This window comes from Vulpes lagopus, chromosome 23 (genome assembly GCF_018345385.1).
Source record: "Vulpes lagopus strain Blue_001 chromosome 23, ASM1834538v1, whole genome shotgun sequence".
NCBI classification, from domain to species: Eukaryota; Metazoa; Chordata; class Mammalia; order Carnivora; family Canidae; genus Vulpes; species Vulpes lagopus.
The window spans coordinates 54090940-54105730 of record NC_054846.1 but is presented as its reverse complement, the minus strand read 5'-3'; the positions used below and the strand labels follow the sequence as shown (position 1 = coordinate 54105730).

Sequence of the window (14791 nt, the reverse complement as noted above, 5' to 3'; positions counted from 1 at the left end):
GTGAATGGGTCATGGAGAAAAACATTTTCTTCCTTTTCCCAGGATTCTCTGGTAGATACCTGTTCTTGGTTATTATTTGTGAGCCTTAAAACTGGCTTCCTTTATTCCTTGTTGGTCAGCTGGTTATGCTAAGAAATATTATGATACCTGTTTGGAAGATCCTTAATAAGTGGACAATTTCTTTCCCCCTTTTCTTGTACCATTTTCAATGAATATGAGCATCTTCTATTACCAGACCTTTTTCTAAGCCTTTAAGATACAGTATAGCACAAAGTTCTTGTCTTTATAGGGCTTAAATGGGAAAGATAGGCAAGAAACAAATATATAAAGTACTCATGAATGCTATGAATTAAATCAAGGTAGGGATAAAAAGTGATATGTGTAAAATGTAGCTTTAAAGGGAAAAAAATACCAGGAAAAAAGCTGTTAAAAGAAGCATGCTAAAATAATTGATAAGGGTTATTTCTGATAATGAAATTATAGGTGATTTTAAAAATTACACTTTTATGTAATTTTGCAAAGTGTTAATTACCTTTATTCTTGGGAAGAAGAAGGTGTCAGTGACATCACATTTGTATTTAAAGCCTCATTCTGATGGTCTATAGCTCCCATGTGATCAAGAGGAAGAAAGCCACCTGCTTATTCCTCTCCAGATATTTCTGGGACTCCTCAGCACATGGTCTGGATAAGTCCATACTCAGTGAGTCTTTCCAGTTTCTGGACAGAACTCTACTTCATATCAGTCATGATCAATATCTGAGAAAATTGTTGCCAAAGTCTTAATTCTCCAATTTGGACAAAAGTGCTTTGTCATTCATCCAGGACACATTCACCAGTGTTTGGACCAATGCCGAATATGTTGTTTATTCTAGTGAATAAAGTGTAGAAAAACTCTAGTAAAACCACAAGTAGCATATTCTTTATATACAAATGTTGTGTATTTTATTAATGTCTTTCACAGTGTACACTTCATAATATTTTAGTGAAACTTGACCTAACTCCACACTGTTGACATATGTGTTATGACTTCTTATAAAAGCTGTGGCAGAGAAACACCATGAAGCAGATTTTTTAGTTCCCTCTAGTGAAAAGAGCCAACTCCTTTTCCCTCATCACCTTTCTACTAATCAGGAGAGCATCTGCACCCTGGTTGTGCCTCAACTGCTGTGGCATCAAGAATAACAGAGAAGGAGAAAGAAAAGAAAGCCTGAAAAACAACACTCATGACTAGACTGGGCCCCAGGCTGTGGGACTTACGTAGTTATATAAAAGCATCTTTTATGGCTAAAGCTATAGAATTTCCTATAACTCTGGACTTTCAGCATCCTCTTCAGGCTCAGAGTTGTTCTCTTCAGGTGTATCTCTAAAGGACTAATTTTCTTTATGCTTCTTCCCACCCTCTTTACTTCTCCAACTCATGACTGTCTTCGTAACAAAGCAAGCAAAAGTAATATATACCTTCTTGCCTCTCTTCAGCTTATGCCCGTGGTATACTGATTTTTAGAAGTAAAGACCTACTTTACACATTTAAATGGCTATATGGGCACACTTGTTTTAAAACCGATTTGAGGGGATCCCTGGGTGGCTCAGCAGTTTAGCCTGCCTTTGGCCCAGGGCCTGATCCTGGAATCCGGGGATTGAGTCCCACATTGGGCTCCCTGCGTGGAGCCTCCTCCTTCCTCTGCCTGTGTCTCTGCTTCCTCTCTGTGTGTCTCTCATAAATAAATAAATAAAATATTTTTTAAAATAAAAAATAAATAAAACCGATTTAATGTAAAGATGAAGATTTGAGGGAGAATGAGGAAAATTTTTCAGTGTGTGCCCTGTCTTATCCTGTCTCTTGCAGTTCTCTTTCTCTTTCTTCCTTTGTTTCTGTTTTCCTAAATCAAGTAACAATTCCTATAAATATTCTTTGGCTTTATTGGTAGCCTTTATGTCTGAATAGGTGAAACCTATCTCAAAGTAGATCCGTTCATTCCAGCCAAAAATGTTAATCCATTTGTTCTGTGATGGATCAGATAACTTCTCATGTCTGGGAGTAGGTTAAATAAATAATTGCTTTTGCAATTACTCTTCCCTCTGCCTGGAATGTCTTTATCTTTCTCACCTTGATCTATTCCTTATTTCAAAGACCAAATGTAATAGCTTCTTTGATACTTTTCCTGATTCTCCCAGTTAATGACACCTACTACAGGGTTTTCATACCTCTCTAACAGCTCATTTAAGATTGTTTTGTTGTTTTTTACATGTCTCTCATTAGACTGTGAGGTTTTGGGGGTAGGAACTGTATTTTCTTAGATCTGATATTCAAGAAATGTTTTGACCATTTATTCTTCATCAGATAAGCCTTCTTCACTGTTTTAAGGACTTTACAATTTCATAATGGTGATCTATCATAATGGTGATATATCAATCACAGATAACCATAGTACAAACTAGAATGCAGTCACTGCCTCACAGAAGAAATCACTTCTTGCTGTGGCAATTAGAGATTATCCCAGGCTCATGGATGAATTCACATTTAAAATGCACCCTGAAAAAAATAATAATAAAAAAAAATAATAAAATGCACCCTGGAGGATAAGTATGTTAATGTGGAATTAATGGAATCTAGCTTTTCTGACTTTTTGATGGCTTTATTAGAAATACTTTAAGTGCATGGTAACTATATTATTTGACATTTATTCCAAAGCCTTAAATCTGGAGTTAATTTTCTTGTTTTTGATGTGAAATAATTCATCAGTTGATATATACAAAAGAATGTATTATGTGTGTTGCAGGAGAGGTATCAATTTGTTCACTGTCTTCATGGATTAAGTCATAAATTCAGGAACTGATATTTAGGATTTGATACTTTTCATCGGTTTGAATGTTAATAACCAAAAAAGGACATGAAATTTTGATATATTTCTGTCCTGTTGCATTGATTTTCTTTATTCATTTTAGCCACAGATCCCTTTGCTTCTGTTTTTGGAAGTGAATCATTTGAGGATGGATTTGCTGATTTCAGCACATTGTCAAAGGTAATCTGCAATGATTAGTGGGAAAGTAAAAAATGTGTTTCCACCACTGGAGCAATCCTTTCTTCCAATTATGTGACCTCCTCACAGACTTCGCAACTTGATTTCAATAAATTACCGTAAATGTTGATTTCAGATAGAAATGATAGGTAAGTTGTAATTAAAGTAGACATATTTCTGTACATAAAGACTTATGTCGATGGTACAGGTAATTACAATTTTCTGCTGACAGGTTAGTTCAACAACTTCATTTTTAGAATCTTCTGCCTTTGTAAATGTATTTCTTCCAGTTGAACTAATTTTTCCCCTATTGACTGTCTGGGTCAATAGTTGTAAAATTTGGGCACTCATGCCACCTTCTCTGCATTGGTTACTTCATTTTATGTTTTGAAGCTATTAGGGTTAGTATTAGGATAATTAATACACATAGTCCAGCTCTGTATGTCCACTGTCTATTTTCCAGTATAGCTCTAGAATTGATTCAGGCCAAAATAGTAAAATTAGTATATGTGAAATTGTCTACATCATCAGTTCTCAGCTGTATGTTATTCCCCCTCGCTCCCCCTCATCCTCAATTATTTGGCATTGTCTAGAGACATTTTTGGTTGTCACAACTGGGAAGGGGTCTATTCTTACCTAGTAGATAGAGACCAGGGGTGCTATTAAACATCCTACAACACAGTGTCTAGCTCCCCACAATACAGAATTACGTCCAGTCCACAATATAAGTAGTACTGTAGAAATTGTTGGCCTAAAGAGATCTAAAATCATTAATGTCTGATTCATTATGCAAAAGTGAATCTTTCATTATTAGAAAGGCAGGGCCTTCAGATCCACATTAAGACTTGATGTTCCATGGGATCAATTTGCTTTTAAAAATTGACTTTCACGTTGTCTTTAATGTTTTTCAAGATGCCACTTTCTTTGCCATTATTAGGTCTTTCCTCTATTTAAGTGCATTGGGAAGTGTGGAATCAGTATTTTTTTCTTTATCATTTGGATCAGATACTCGTCTGAGGAAAAATATATCATCCCTTTAAAATAGGCCTCAGGTGGTTTTGTATTGCCTGAGGCTTGAAAAACTTTTAATCCAGAGTTGGCTTGTTTTGGTATGATCATATCAAATATCAATATGATGTTATAATCACTATTCATGTAGAACAGTTTTTTAAAAAATTTCTCCCTTTTGGCCCCGAATGCAGAGGTTAACATGTCATTGTTGTCAGAATTGAAATAAATAAAGCTGCATAATACTGAAGATCATTCTTCTAAATGTTACATGACCATATATATTTTGGTTGGTATAATTTATATAACCATGTATAAACATTTCTTTTCAAACAAAGGTCAATAACGAAGATCCCTTTAATTCATCCACATTGAGCTCTGTCAGCAATATGGCCATTAAAAAAAATGTGCTTGAGGAAGTATCGGTCAAAGGTGAAGATGTACCCCCAGCACTGCCACCAAAGATTGGAACTCCAACAAGACCCTGTCCACCACCACCTGGTATGAGAGTTGGTATATTTCCTAATATATCAACTTTTTGGTGTATTAGGAGATGCTTTTTTCTTCCTGAAAAATACTGGTGTGGGCCTTATTGACGTAGATGATGGGCTTTAAACAAAACAAGTCAGAAAAGCAAAGTAAGCATGTATCACTATCGAAGTATCAAGGCAAAAAGGATGGTTTGTTGGAGAGAGCAGTGGACTGGGAGCTTAAAGATCTGGGTGCTAATTCTGGATGTCCTCAGACTAGCTCTGTGATCGTCAGTGTGTAATTTCGTATGTCTGAGCCTCAGCTGTCTGAGCTGTTAGATGGTGGCAGTAACTCTAATTTGCCTACCTTCCCAGGAATGTTGGAAGGATCTAGTAAGATATGAGATATGAACATCTTTTGTAAGATGTTATACTCATGGAAAGACTCTGTTATGATTGCTATTACCAGTTTAACACATTTTAGGAGAAGTACATATTTGAAAATATTTTAACACCTGTAATTATAATTTTCCTTCAAGTAAGTTTAAGACTTTAAAATTGGAGAACTTGTTTCAAAATGAGTTCAGCAACAGTACTGTTGTTTGGTCAAAGATTTAGACCCCGAGCTTCAAAACATTCTCTATTCTTCAATTTGAAATATTGTAGATGGCAAAAAAGTAAGTGAGGTTTTCCAAGATAAGTTTTCATTGTGTTCCCAGGTGTCACATGTAGATCTAGAGAAAAATCAGAAGAATATGGTCATTTTTCAAAGGTCATTTGTTCCTATTGCCTCTAGTAGTTAGTTGTTATCAGGATGATGTTACAACAGCAGAGGCCATTTCTTTTTGAGGATGTCTTTTTGTCATCCTCATCCTGTTTCATCCTTTCCTCTCTCTCTCTCTCCTTGAGAACATGCTGCTTTGGGGAAGACAAGGTTTACACTCTGGGTATAAATATGATTCCTGGCCCGTTCCATTCCCTTTTGCTATTTTTTCATTTAGCTACATAGAGCTGCAATGTATTTGAGAGATTATGTGAAAAATTTGAGGACAGACCATTTGTGTAGTCATTTAAGACCATACTTTAAGAACGTACTTTAGGCCCTTACCTTCCATTCCCCCACTCCCAGTTCTTTAATTCTCTGCGTGTTCATGGTCTTGTGTGTTTGTTTGCCATATTTGCTTGTTAATTGTAATGATTTTGATCCAGGGAAAAGACCCATCAACAAATTGGATTCTTCTGATCCTTTTAAACTGAATGATCCATTTCAGCCTTTCCCAGACAATGATAGCCCCAAAGAAAAAGATCCTGATATGTTTTGCGATTCATTCACTTCTACTACTACTACTACCACCACTACCAATAAAGAGGCTGACCCAAGCAATTTTGCTAACTTCAGTGCTGTAAGTACTGTGAATGGGCTGTTTGGGGGAAAAAATCTTTCCATTTACAGTTTAAAGAGTTTTCAGTGATTACTTTGGAGTCTGCCAAATTTGCATCATTTTAACTAAATTTACCAACATACTAAAAATGATCTATATTCCTCCCCAAACAAAATTTCTGTTTGATTCTGTTTTGAGGGTTCTAACATTGTTCCATTGCACAAAGGGTTTTAGTAGTCTTAGTCTTTGTTGATGTATACCACTTGTTTTGCAAACCCTCCCTTTAGTCTTAGTAAACAATATAAATAAAATCTTGACAGTTACTGTTTTGCAAATTGTTATGGATAATGGACCATTAGAGAATCATTTGCTGTCTGCCCACTGGATGAATAATGGCAATAATGAGCTTGTGTATTTGTAACTGTGTATGTGTGTTTGTGTATAAAGTTTTGACGATTTCTAGAGACCTGCCAGCAACTATTATTATATGAGAGGATAAAGCCAGGGATTCTTTGAAAAGCGAAACTCTGGTTTTTATATAGTAGTGTTTTTAAAATATAAATGTCGATTTTATGAAATAAATACAGTTGTCAAGAGCTAAACAGTCTTTATTTGGACAGTTCTAATTCATTAACCTTCCGTATTTACTCTGCATTCTTCCAGAGGCACACCAGTAGAAACAATGGAAAGGTGCTGTGATAACACATAGATAGGGCCAAAAGATCACAGAAATGGGGCAACCAACTATGGAGGTGTCGCTCTGGAGAGACATAAAGCAGTGATATATATAGTCCATCGTTCAGATAAAAATGAGGCTGGCTTGCTTTATTTGTTTGTTTGTTTATTTTTCCAACTTTTGAGTCCATACTGTAAGTTTCATTGGCAGCTTCTGAATGTGACAGAGTAGAATAGGAATCAATATTTTGAATACTGGAAAATGGAATGTCAGAATTATACTGACTTAGCTTTTGGTAGAGTTTGAGTTGTTTCAAGCAAAGAATCCAGAATTGCTCTCTGTAGGAGATTATAATCCTCTATATTTAATATAAAGTAACGGTCTGTCTCTGGTACTTAATATGTTAAATACAATTTCAGCAAGTCAGAATCTTGTTGGAATAAGTCTTGAACAATAGCAGAAGCATTTTGTTTATTTCATACGTAAAAGTTTCAATATAGTATAATATAAAGCAACTCATAATAAAAATGCCTGCCTCCCTTTTTTCATTATGAAAGTTTTGTTAAGTGTTGTAAGTTTTAAAGTCCCTCTAATTACTGGGGGGGAAACTACTATTTTCAAAAGCCTGACAGTTTCTTTCCTTTCATCCTGTTATGGTATTCCTCCATATGACAGGGCTTCAAACCAAGTAAAATTGATTAATTTAGTATCTGCCAATGTTACTGTTTTAGGGAGATAAAAATATTTCCCTGACCTAATGTTAAGATTTAAGGTTTTGTTAATGTTAAGCATATGGTTTTATTTAGACCAAGCCAAAAAGTTCTCAGTGCCTGCAAAAATCTTTATAATGCACTAAAAAAATAATTTGGTTCACATCTTGTTTTTTATACCCAGTACTTCTTGTTTTATGTATAACAAAATCAGCACATTCTTTGCTCCTTAGTTTTTCTGTACCTGAGAGCAAGGATAAGATAGGAAATCACCCGTGGAATTAAGTTGAAATGATTGATCATGTGAGGATGCTTCCTGATGTTGAAGTAATGTTTTGCATTAGAATAAAAGGCTAGCACTCCTGTTTGTAAATATCCTAGTTCACCTTAAGCATTTCTACTTTTTAAAAGTGGTTCAATATTTATGTATAGACTTTCTATCAGTAGACTACAATAATTTTAAAAATTAAACTCCATTTAATAACTGGTAAAACTAAATGTGTTTTCAGGGGGAAAAAATTTAACAGGTAACAAGACTATTCCCAGCGTTCTTTAGTGAAACAAGTAGTGACTGTCCTTTGTAACAACTGTTCTACTTATTTGCTTTTTCATTTGTTTTACTCTTTAACTTACTTCTTTGTTCATCCATCTTTTAAATGGCAGTATCCCTCTGAAGAAGATATGATTGAATGGGCCAAGAGGGAAAGTGAGAGAGAGGAAGAGCAGAGGCTTGCCCGACTAAATCAGCAAGAGCAGGAAGATTTAGAACTGGCTATTGCACTCAGCAAATCTGAGATCTCAGAAGCATGAAGAATTCTCCTGTCCTTTGTCAACCATACAATATTCTTCTTCCTGAATACTGAAGCTCTTTACAGTGTGTATCAAAACTACCTATGAGCATGGGAATATAAAAGGTTTGAGATTCCTGTAAATGTGACAAAAGTTTGTTTTTGTTTTTTTGTTTTTGTTTCTTACACCATTTCAGATTTGTCTTCCCCCACCCCTCCACCCGTAAAAGCAGTAACCCAGTCAGACAACTTCACCCAGGCTCCTGTTCTGATGTGCATTTACTGTGAGCTTTTGCCTGCCTGTGCTACTTTTACTTGTAAAGCTAGAGTACCCAAGCTTCTGCCTTCTGGAATATAGAGAAATAGTCTCATCCCTGTGCTACCCCTTGTTCTGTAGTTACTCTGATGATAGCCAGTGGGTTTCTTAAAGTTTGCAAGTATTCTTCTCTGATTTGAATGGTTGGGGGAGGGGAAGGGAAAGAACGTCCTATTTCTTTTATGATACTGCAAATTGGCTAGTTTAAAATATATGTTTATATTTCCTTATAATTAAAATACTGTTCAATTTGTTTTTTATAGACAAGGAAAAATACTTTGCATAAACTGACTCCACTATTGAAAAAGGGATGCGTTAAGGTTGAACCATGATAGCTTCAGACTCAATCTTTTCCTAAATAAAAATGTTAAAGCCTCATATGTGAAATATATTTTTAAAAAAATTTCTCTGGATTTGAAGAATTTTAGATGAACAGATACCTCTCCATAAGTTTAAGTGCTAGACAGTGGAGAAAATATATCACCTAACATATATCCATCAGTATAAGGTAAGCAAAAGTCTTAACATGGCAGCCGTTCTACTATTGCTATGTCTATCCCCTTTAGTTCATGGTAGGTTTATTTTTGTACTTTGCAGAAGAAACTTTAGCAAGTGAGAACTGGAAGGTACTCTAAACTTTTGTATATATTTTTTTGTTTTCTTTAATGAAGGCTCACTTACTTGAAATGTAAAAACTTTCACCGAATACAAATAAGCAAAGTGACATGTATTACATATTATTGATTTTTGTCCATCTTTATGATATAAAACAGTTTATCCCCTTCCTGATTTTTACCTATAAAATTGGCAGGCTAATAAAAAAAATCTTGGTTTTTTTTAATTTGGAAAAGAAGAGACCTATCAGATTGTCAAAGCTCTTCATGTATTAAAAGCCTATCTTCTGTAAAACTGACCTAGCAGACAAGCTGAATTTGAAGTAGACTGTGATATAGGCTGTAAGTTGTGGAATAACCTTAGTTTTCTTTTAAGATCAGTTACTGACTTAGATAATGTACTATTGAATACCAAGATAAAGAAAAATGCACCTACAAACTAATTAAAAGTCTCTGTGGTCACCAAGTCAAGATGGTATTGATCTGTGTTAATCAAAGTAACTTACTGCCTAGCCTATGAATAAATTCCAAAATACCGAATTCATTTCATCTTGAAATGGTGCTTTTTTTCTCTCCACACACGATTGGACTCCTGCAGTTTAAAGCAAACTCACAACACGTTCCTGCATAACTAACTTTTTTCTATTTTTATAAATTGAAACATTTCAGCATAAAAGTCATACATGTGAAGCAAGGGCTGAATCATAATCATAAGGCTTTAATTTTGATAAACTAATCCAGTGGTCTAAGGATATACTGCTGAAGTTGATCGAAAAGGTAGTGTTGGGAGCTGTGATAGGTAGTAGTGGTGTCGGGTTTTGTTTCCTTCCCCTTACACTTCAGGATAAAGGTAAGTTGACTTGAATAACTTCTTTTGCACTGGGAAAATAAATAGATGTTTGAAATGCTTTTAAAATATTTTTTTTAATTAAAAAAAACCACTCTGGAAAATATTAAATATCTGTAACTTATAAACAACAACCTTCAATGTAATAAGTGTACCCTAATCTTATGTATGTTTAACTGGATTACACAGATTCTTATCTTTTGTTAAAATATGTATACTCAGTGGACCAATATAATATTAAAGTATGTATATATTATATAAATCTTTCTCTCTCACTCTCTCTCTTGCTCGCTCTCTCACTCTTTCTCCACACTCACTTATGTAGGATGAATGTTTCAGAGTCATCTGTGATTACATTTTACGTCATTGACTCTGGCTGCAGAGCCTGTGATTTATTTAAAAGGACAGACAAGTATTCCCGAGAGCTCAGTGGCAGTACTTACAAAGTTTTAACCATCTTCTACAGACTCGTTCAAGTTTAGTTGGGCTCTCTTTATAGAATTTTCTCTGTTTCAGACTTCTTAACTGTAGCCTGTAATTATAAGAACAATAAACTTTAAATAATAAAGCATACTATCTATACATCCTATTTTAAATGGAGTTTTGCAGTTCTCTGTTATGTGCATGCTGTGTCCAAGGAGGGGTACGTATATAGTCAGCACAGATTAATATGTGTAAAGTGCTTGAGACAGTGCCTGGTGTAGAATAAATAATAAATGTTAACTGTTATTTTTAGTTCTCATGTCCCATTTCTGTGAAAGAAAAATAGAAAATGTATGGGCATAGTGACCACAGTGCCTGAAACATAAATGGTTTGTACATATTTGTTGAGTGAGGATTTGTGACATGGACCCTAGGAGGGCACCACAGTATAAAAAATGCTTTAGTCCTGGGATAGAATCCTAGTCTACCATTTTTGAGAAAGAGGACTTTGAGAAACTTACTTAACTTCCCTAAGCCTTATTGTCGTCATCTAATGAATATCATGACAGGATCATTCTGAAGGATTTGATTTTGGCAGCTTTTTAATATTACCTATTTTAATTAAATAAAGTCAGCTGTGTATTATTAATAGTGAAAATAGCTATTGGTTTTCTTGTGGCAGCGCGAGAGCAGAGTATGGCAGGACAGGCCATTTAGAAAGTTTCTTTCCTTCTTTGACCAAGTTCTAGTTGAAAGGAGTGCAGCCAAAACTGTAACCACAAGGACGTATCATGCTTCCAGAAAAATCTCAAGGAAAAGTATTGCAAGTAACAGTAGTAGCTGTTGGATCAGGCTCTAAAGGAAAAGTGGAGAGATTCAACCAGTTAGTATGAAAGTTTTGGAGATAAAGTTCTTCTCCCAGAATATGGAGGCACCAGAGCAATTCTGCATGACAAGGATTATCTCTTTAGTGATGATGACATTCTAGGAAAGTATGTAGACTAAATTGTATGTATGTATTGAACTGATTTTCATGTGAAGAAAGCTGCCCATTTCACTGAAATTCTGAAATCTTTCACCTGGAAATGGAAATAATTTCCATTTCTCTTTTATAATAAACTAATGAGGTCTCAAAAAAAAAGAAAAAAAGCTACTCGTTATTGAATACATGTGTGAGGCACTAAATGAAGCACTTTATGTGTGTTTTCTTGTTTAATCTTTACAACAACCCTGAGTAATACTATTATTATTAGCCTCTATTTTGAAATGGGTAAAGTAAAGCTCAAAAAAATTAAAATAATGTTCTTCAGATCATATGGCTAATAAGTAGATTTGCCAGGAATTGAACTCTGGTCTCTCTGATTCTAAAACATGATACTCTTTCCAGTTTACCATGCTTTGTCTCATCTCGTGTGAAAAAATTTGCTCCTGGGAAATGTTAGGAATAAGATATGATAAATAATAACAAATAATGTCAAGCTCCAGGCAGGATCCTTTTGCTTTACATACATTAGTACATTTAATCCTCACAACAGCAGTAACTCTAAAGTATATATATAATAATAATCATCATTGTCTCCACTTTACAGAAGAGGTGCCCTAACTAAGCTGTAGTTCTGTAGCTAGTAAGGGGCAGAGCTGGCCACTTTGAATTCAGGAAGCTGACTCCAGTTTTAACCACTACCTGCTATTTCTGTTAAAGATGAGAAGCCAGAGGAGAAATACCATAAATAGAATAACCCATGTAATCTCTGCTTTTGATTAATGAAACAGACTTCTACATAGCACATGGCATCTTATAAAACATTTTCTAATTCATTCTCCAATGTAATCTTTACAAGGATTTAGAATAGTTTCTGACACATGAAAACATTCAACCATTGTTAATTATTAGTATTACCATAAGTGATAAGTAAGTACGTAGGGGAGATGGCCAATGTTGCTTTCATTAAATAGAAATTTGAAGGGACACCTGGGTGGCTCAGCGGTTGATTGTCTGCCTTCAACTCAGGGCATGATCCTGAGGTCCTGGGATTGAGTGCCACATCGGGCTCCCTGTGAGGAGCCTGCTTCTCCCTTTGTGACTCTGCCTCTCTCTGTGCATCTCTCATGAATAAATAAATAAAATCTTTAAAAAATTAAAAAAATTAAAAATAAAGAAGATGTGGTTTATGTATACAATGGAATATTACTCAGCCATTAGAAATGACAAATACAAATACCCACCATTTGCTTCAACGTGGATGGAACTGGAGGGTATTATGCTGAGTGAAATAAGTCAATCGGAGAAGGACAAACATTATATGGTCTCATTCATTTGGAGAATATAAATAATAGTGAAAGGGAATAGAAGGGAAGGGAGAAGAAATGGGTAGGAAATATCAGAAAGGGAGACAGAACATAAAGACTCCTAACTCTGGGAAATGAACTAGGGGTGGTGGAAGGGGAGGAGGGCGGGGGGTGGGGGTGAATGGGTGATGGGCACTGAGGGGGGCACTTGACAGGATGAGCACTGGGTGTTATTCTGTATGTTGGCAAATTGAACAATAAAAAATAAGTTTATTAAAAAAAATAAATACAAAATTGAAAATCACAAAGGTCGCAAAAATGAAAAATAATTTATCAGTGCTGGCAAAGCTCTGGCAAATAAGAAGACAGGCAAAGAGTAGTTTTTGAAGAGTTTGCTGCACAGATGAAGGGACAGGGCATTCTGGGCAGAGGACATGACTATGTATAAAGGGTTAGGACACAGGACAGTGTACTAGCAAGCAGCAAGTATGGAAGTAATTTTCTGTGACTAGAGTTTAGGTCTGTGGGCAAAAGAATGAAGTATTTGTGTTTGTATGTAAGAAAGATCTTAATGGTAGTGATTTAGAGGATTGCTTTAGGGGAAACCAGGCAGGAAGAGCTGGTGAAGGCTGTTGGATTCATTCAGGTGAGATGGTAAGGAGCTAAAAATGTGGCTGTGGCTGAGGTCTGAGAGACGGGACTGATTTAGGACAATTAGAGATTGATGTTCGGTGGAAAGGTGTGGCTGGGTGGAAAGGTGTGGCTCGCAAACTTCAAGTACCAGGATCACCTAGAGAGCTTGTTATTACAGATTGGACCCCATCCCAGAGTTTCTGATTTCAGTAGGTCTAGAGTGGGACCCAAGAATTTGAATTTCTAACAAGTTCCCAGATGATACTAAAGCTGCCGGCTTAGGGGAACTGAACTCGGAAGAACCACTGGAGTAGAGGCTAACTTTCAAGTCTCTGTTCTGCAAATGTTATTAAATCTACTCATTTAGTTTGCCATGCGTGCAACTTGTCATTGTATACTTGACCTGTGGATTCTGTTTCATAATGTAAAGCACTTCCAATCTTTCTTATAGAGTTATTTAAAAATAATAATTGGAAGCTAATAACACTGTGTGCCAGCACCATGTGAAACCGATAATTCTTTAAGTTAGGTGCTGTTATTTCCAGTTTAAAGATGAGGTATAAAAAGGTTAAATAACTTGCCCATGATCCAGAACTACAGAGTACCCAGGGGAGGATTCAAACCCAAGGATTCAAGCCATCTGACTCCAGAATCCATGTTCAGTAATTCTTATATTGAAAAAACTTAGGATACTTTTGAGGCATAGATCTATAGTGTACCTCTTACTGGCAGAAATCCCTATATGTCTGAGTGTTGGAAATGTGAGGAAATCACTGTCATTCCATTTCCCATTTGCTCAGATGTATTGTGTTCTAGGCACTGTGCATGGCTAAGGACAGAGAAGACTTTATGCGGGCCTTGCCATCGGTGGTGATACAGTAGGAGGGATAAACACCTCCCCTCAGCTAATGCCACAATACTGCGTGCTGAGGGTTGTGATAGGAATGCTGGACACCCAGAGGAAGGAGAGAATAGTTCTAGCCCAGATTGGGGAAGGCTTTGCAGAGGAGGTGCCCCCAGGACACAGTATTCTACTTCTAGCATTAATAGAAACATAGATTGTCATTCAAAATTTTGAAAAAGCATAGCTCTCACAAGTCCACACCATTTGATGGCAGGGCTCTGTTGACTGGAAGAGGCCAGCAGACAGCCTCCCAGGAGGCCTCTGTGAGTATTTATTGCTTAGTGAATTCAGCTTGGCCCCAGGTCTGCCCTTCAAGTTTAGAAACCTGACTTTTCATCAGTAAAACTGAGACAGAGCTTCCATTATAGGGACTGATGTAAGGACCAGAACGTCAACTTCCAGCAACATTGGCCACAGGGCCTAGAGCACCCACAGTTGGTTGAACTGGACTCCTCCCTTGCCGGTGGTGTCTGGTTGCCTCCTGCCTCTTAAGCTCCTCTCTCTCTGCAGACAGGGCTGCCTGGCCCTCTGATGAACATGGTCTTTAGATTGATGTGTTTAACCAGGTTACAGTCTGGTTTGGCTGGTTGGGTAGCTAGAGCCAGCGTCTCTTTAGGGTGACTTTGTATATCTTTGCTTTCATCCATTGTGGACTCTCTAGTTTAACTCCTCCTGAGGCTGACTTTCCCCAATTTGAGTTCTTAGTGAAGC

General features: G+C 36.3%; 1 protein-coding gene and 1 pseudogene across 3 annotated transcripts in view; both read left to right on the top strand.

The window, feature by feature from the left end:
* EPS15 (epidermal growth factor receptor pathway substrate 15) overlaps positions 1–9528 on the top strand; it is a 137278-nt gene extending 127750 nt beyond the window's left edge. For all 3 annotated transcript variants that reach the window (XM_041738368.1, XM_041738367.1, XM_041738366.1), the window contains 4 exons: positions 2947–3023; positions 4367–4529; positions 5708–5901; positions 7930–9528. In XM_041738368.1, coding sequence (XP_041594302.1) covers positions 2947–3023; positions 4367–4529; positions 5708–5901; positions 7930–8076 — 581 coding nt within the window. In that variant the 3' untranslated portion in view covers positions 8077–9528. The remainder of the gene's footprint in view (positions 1–2946; positions 3024–4366; positions 4530–5707; positions 5902–7929) is intronic.
* A 629-nt stretch (positions 9529–10157) lies between these two features.
* LOC121481046 lies at positions 10158–12240 on the top strand (annotated as a pseudogene).
* The last annotated feature ends 2551 nt before the right edge of the window (positions 12241–14791 follow it).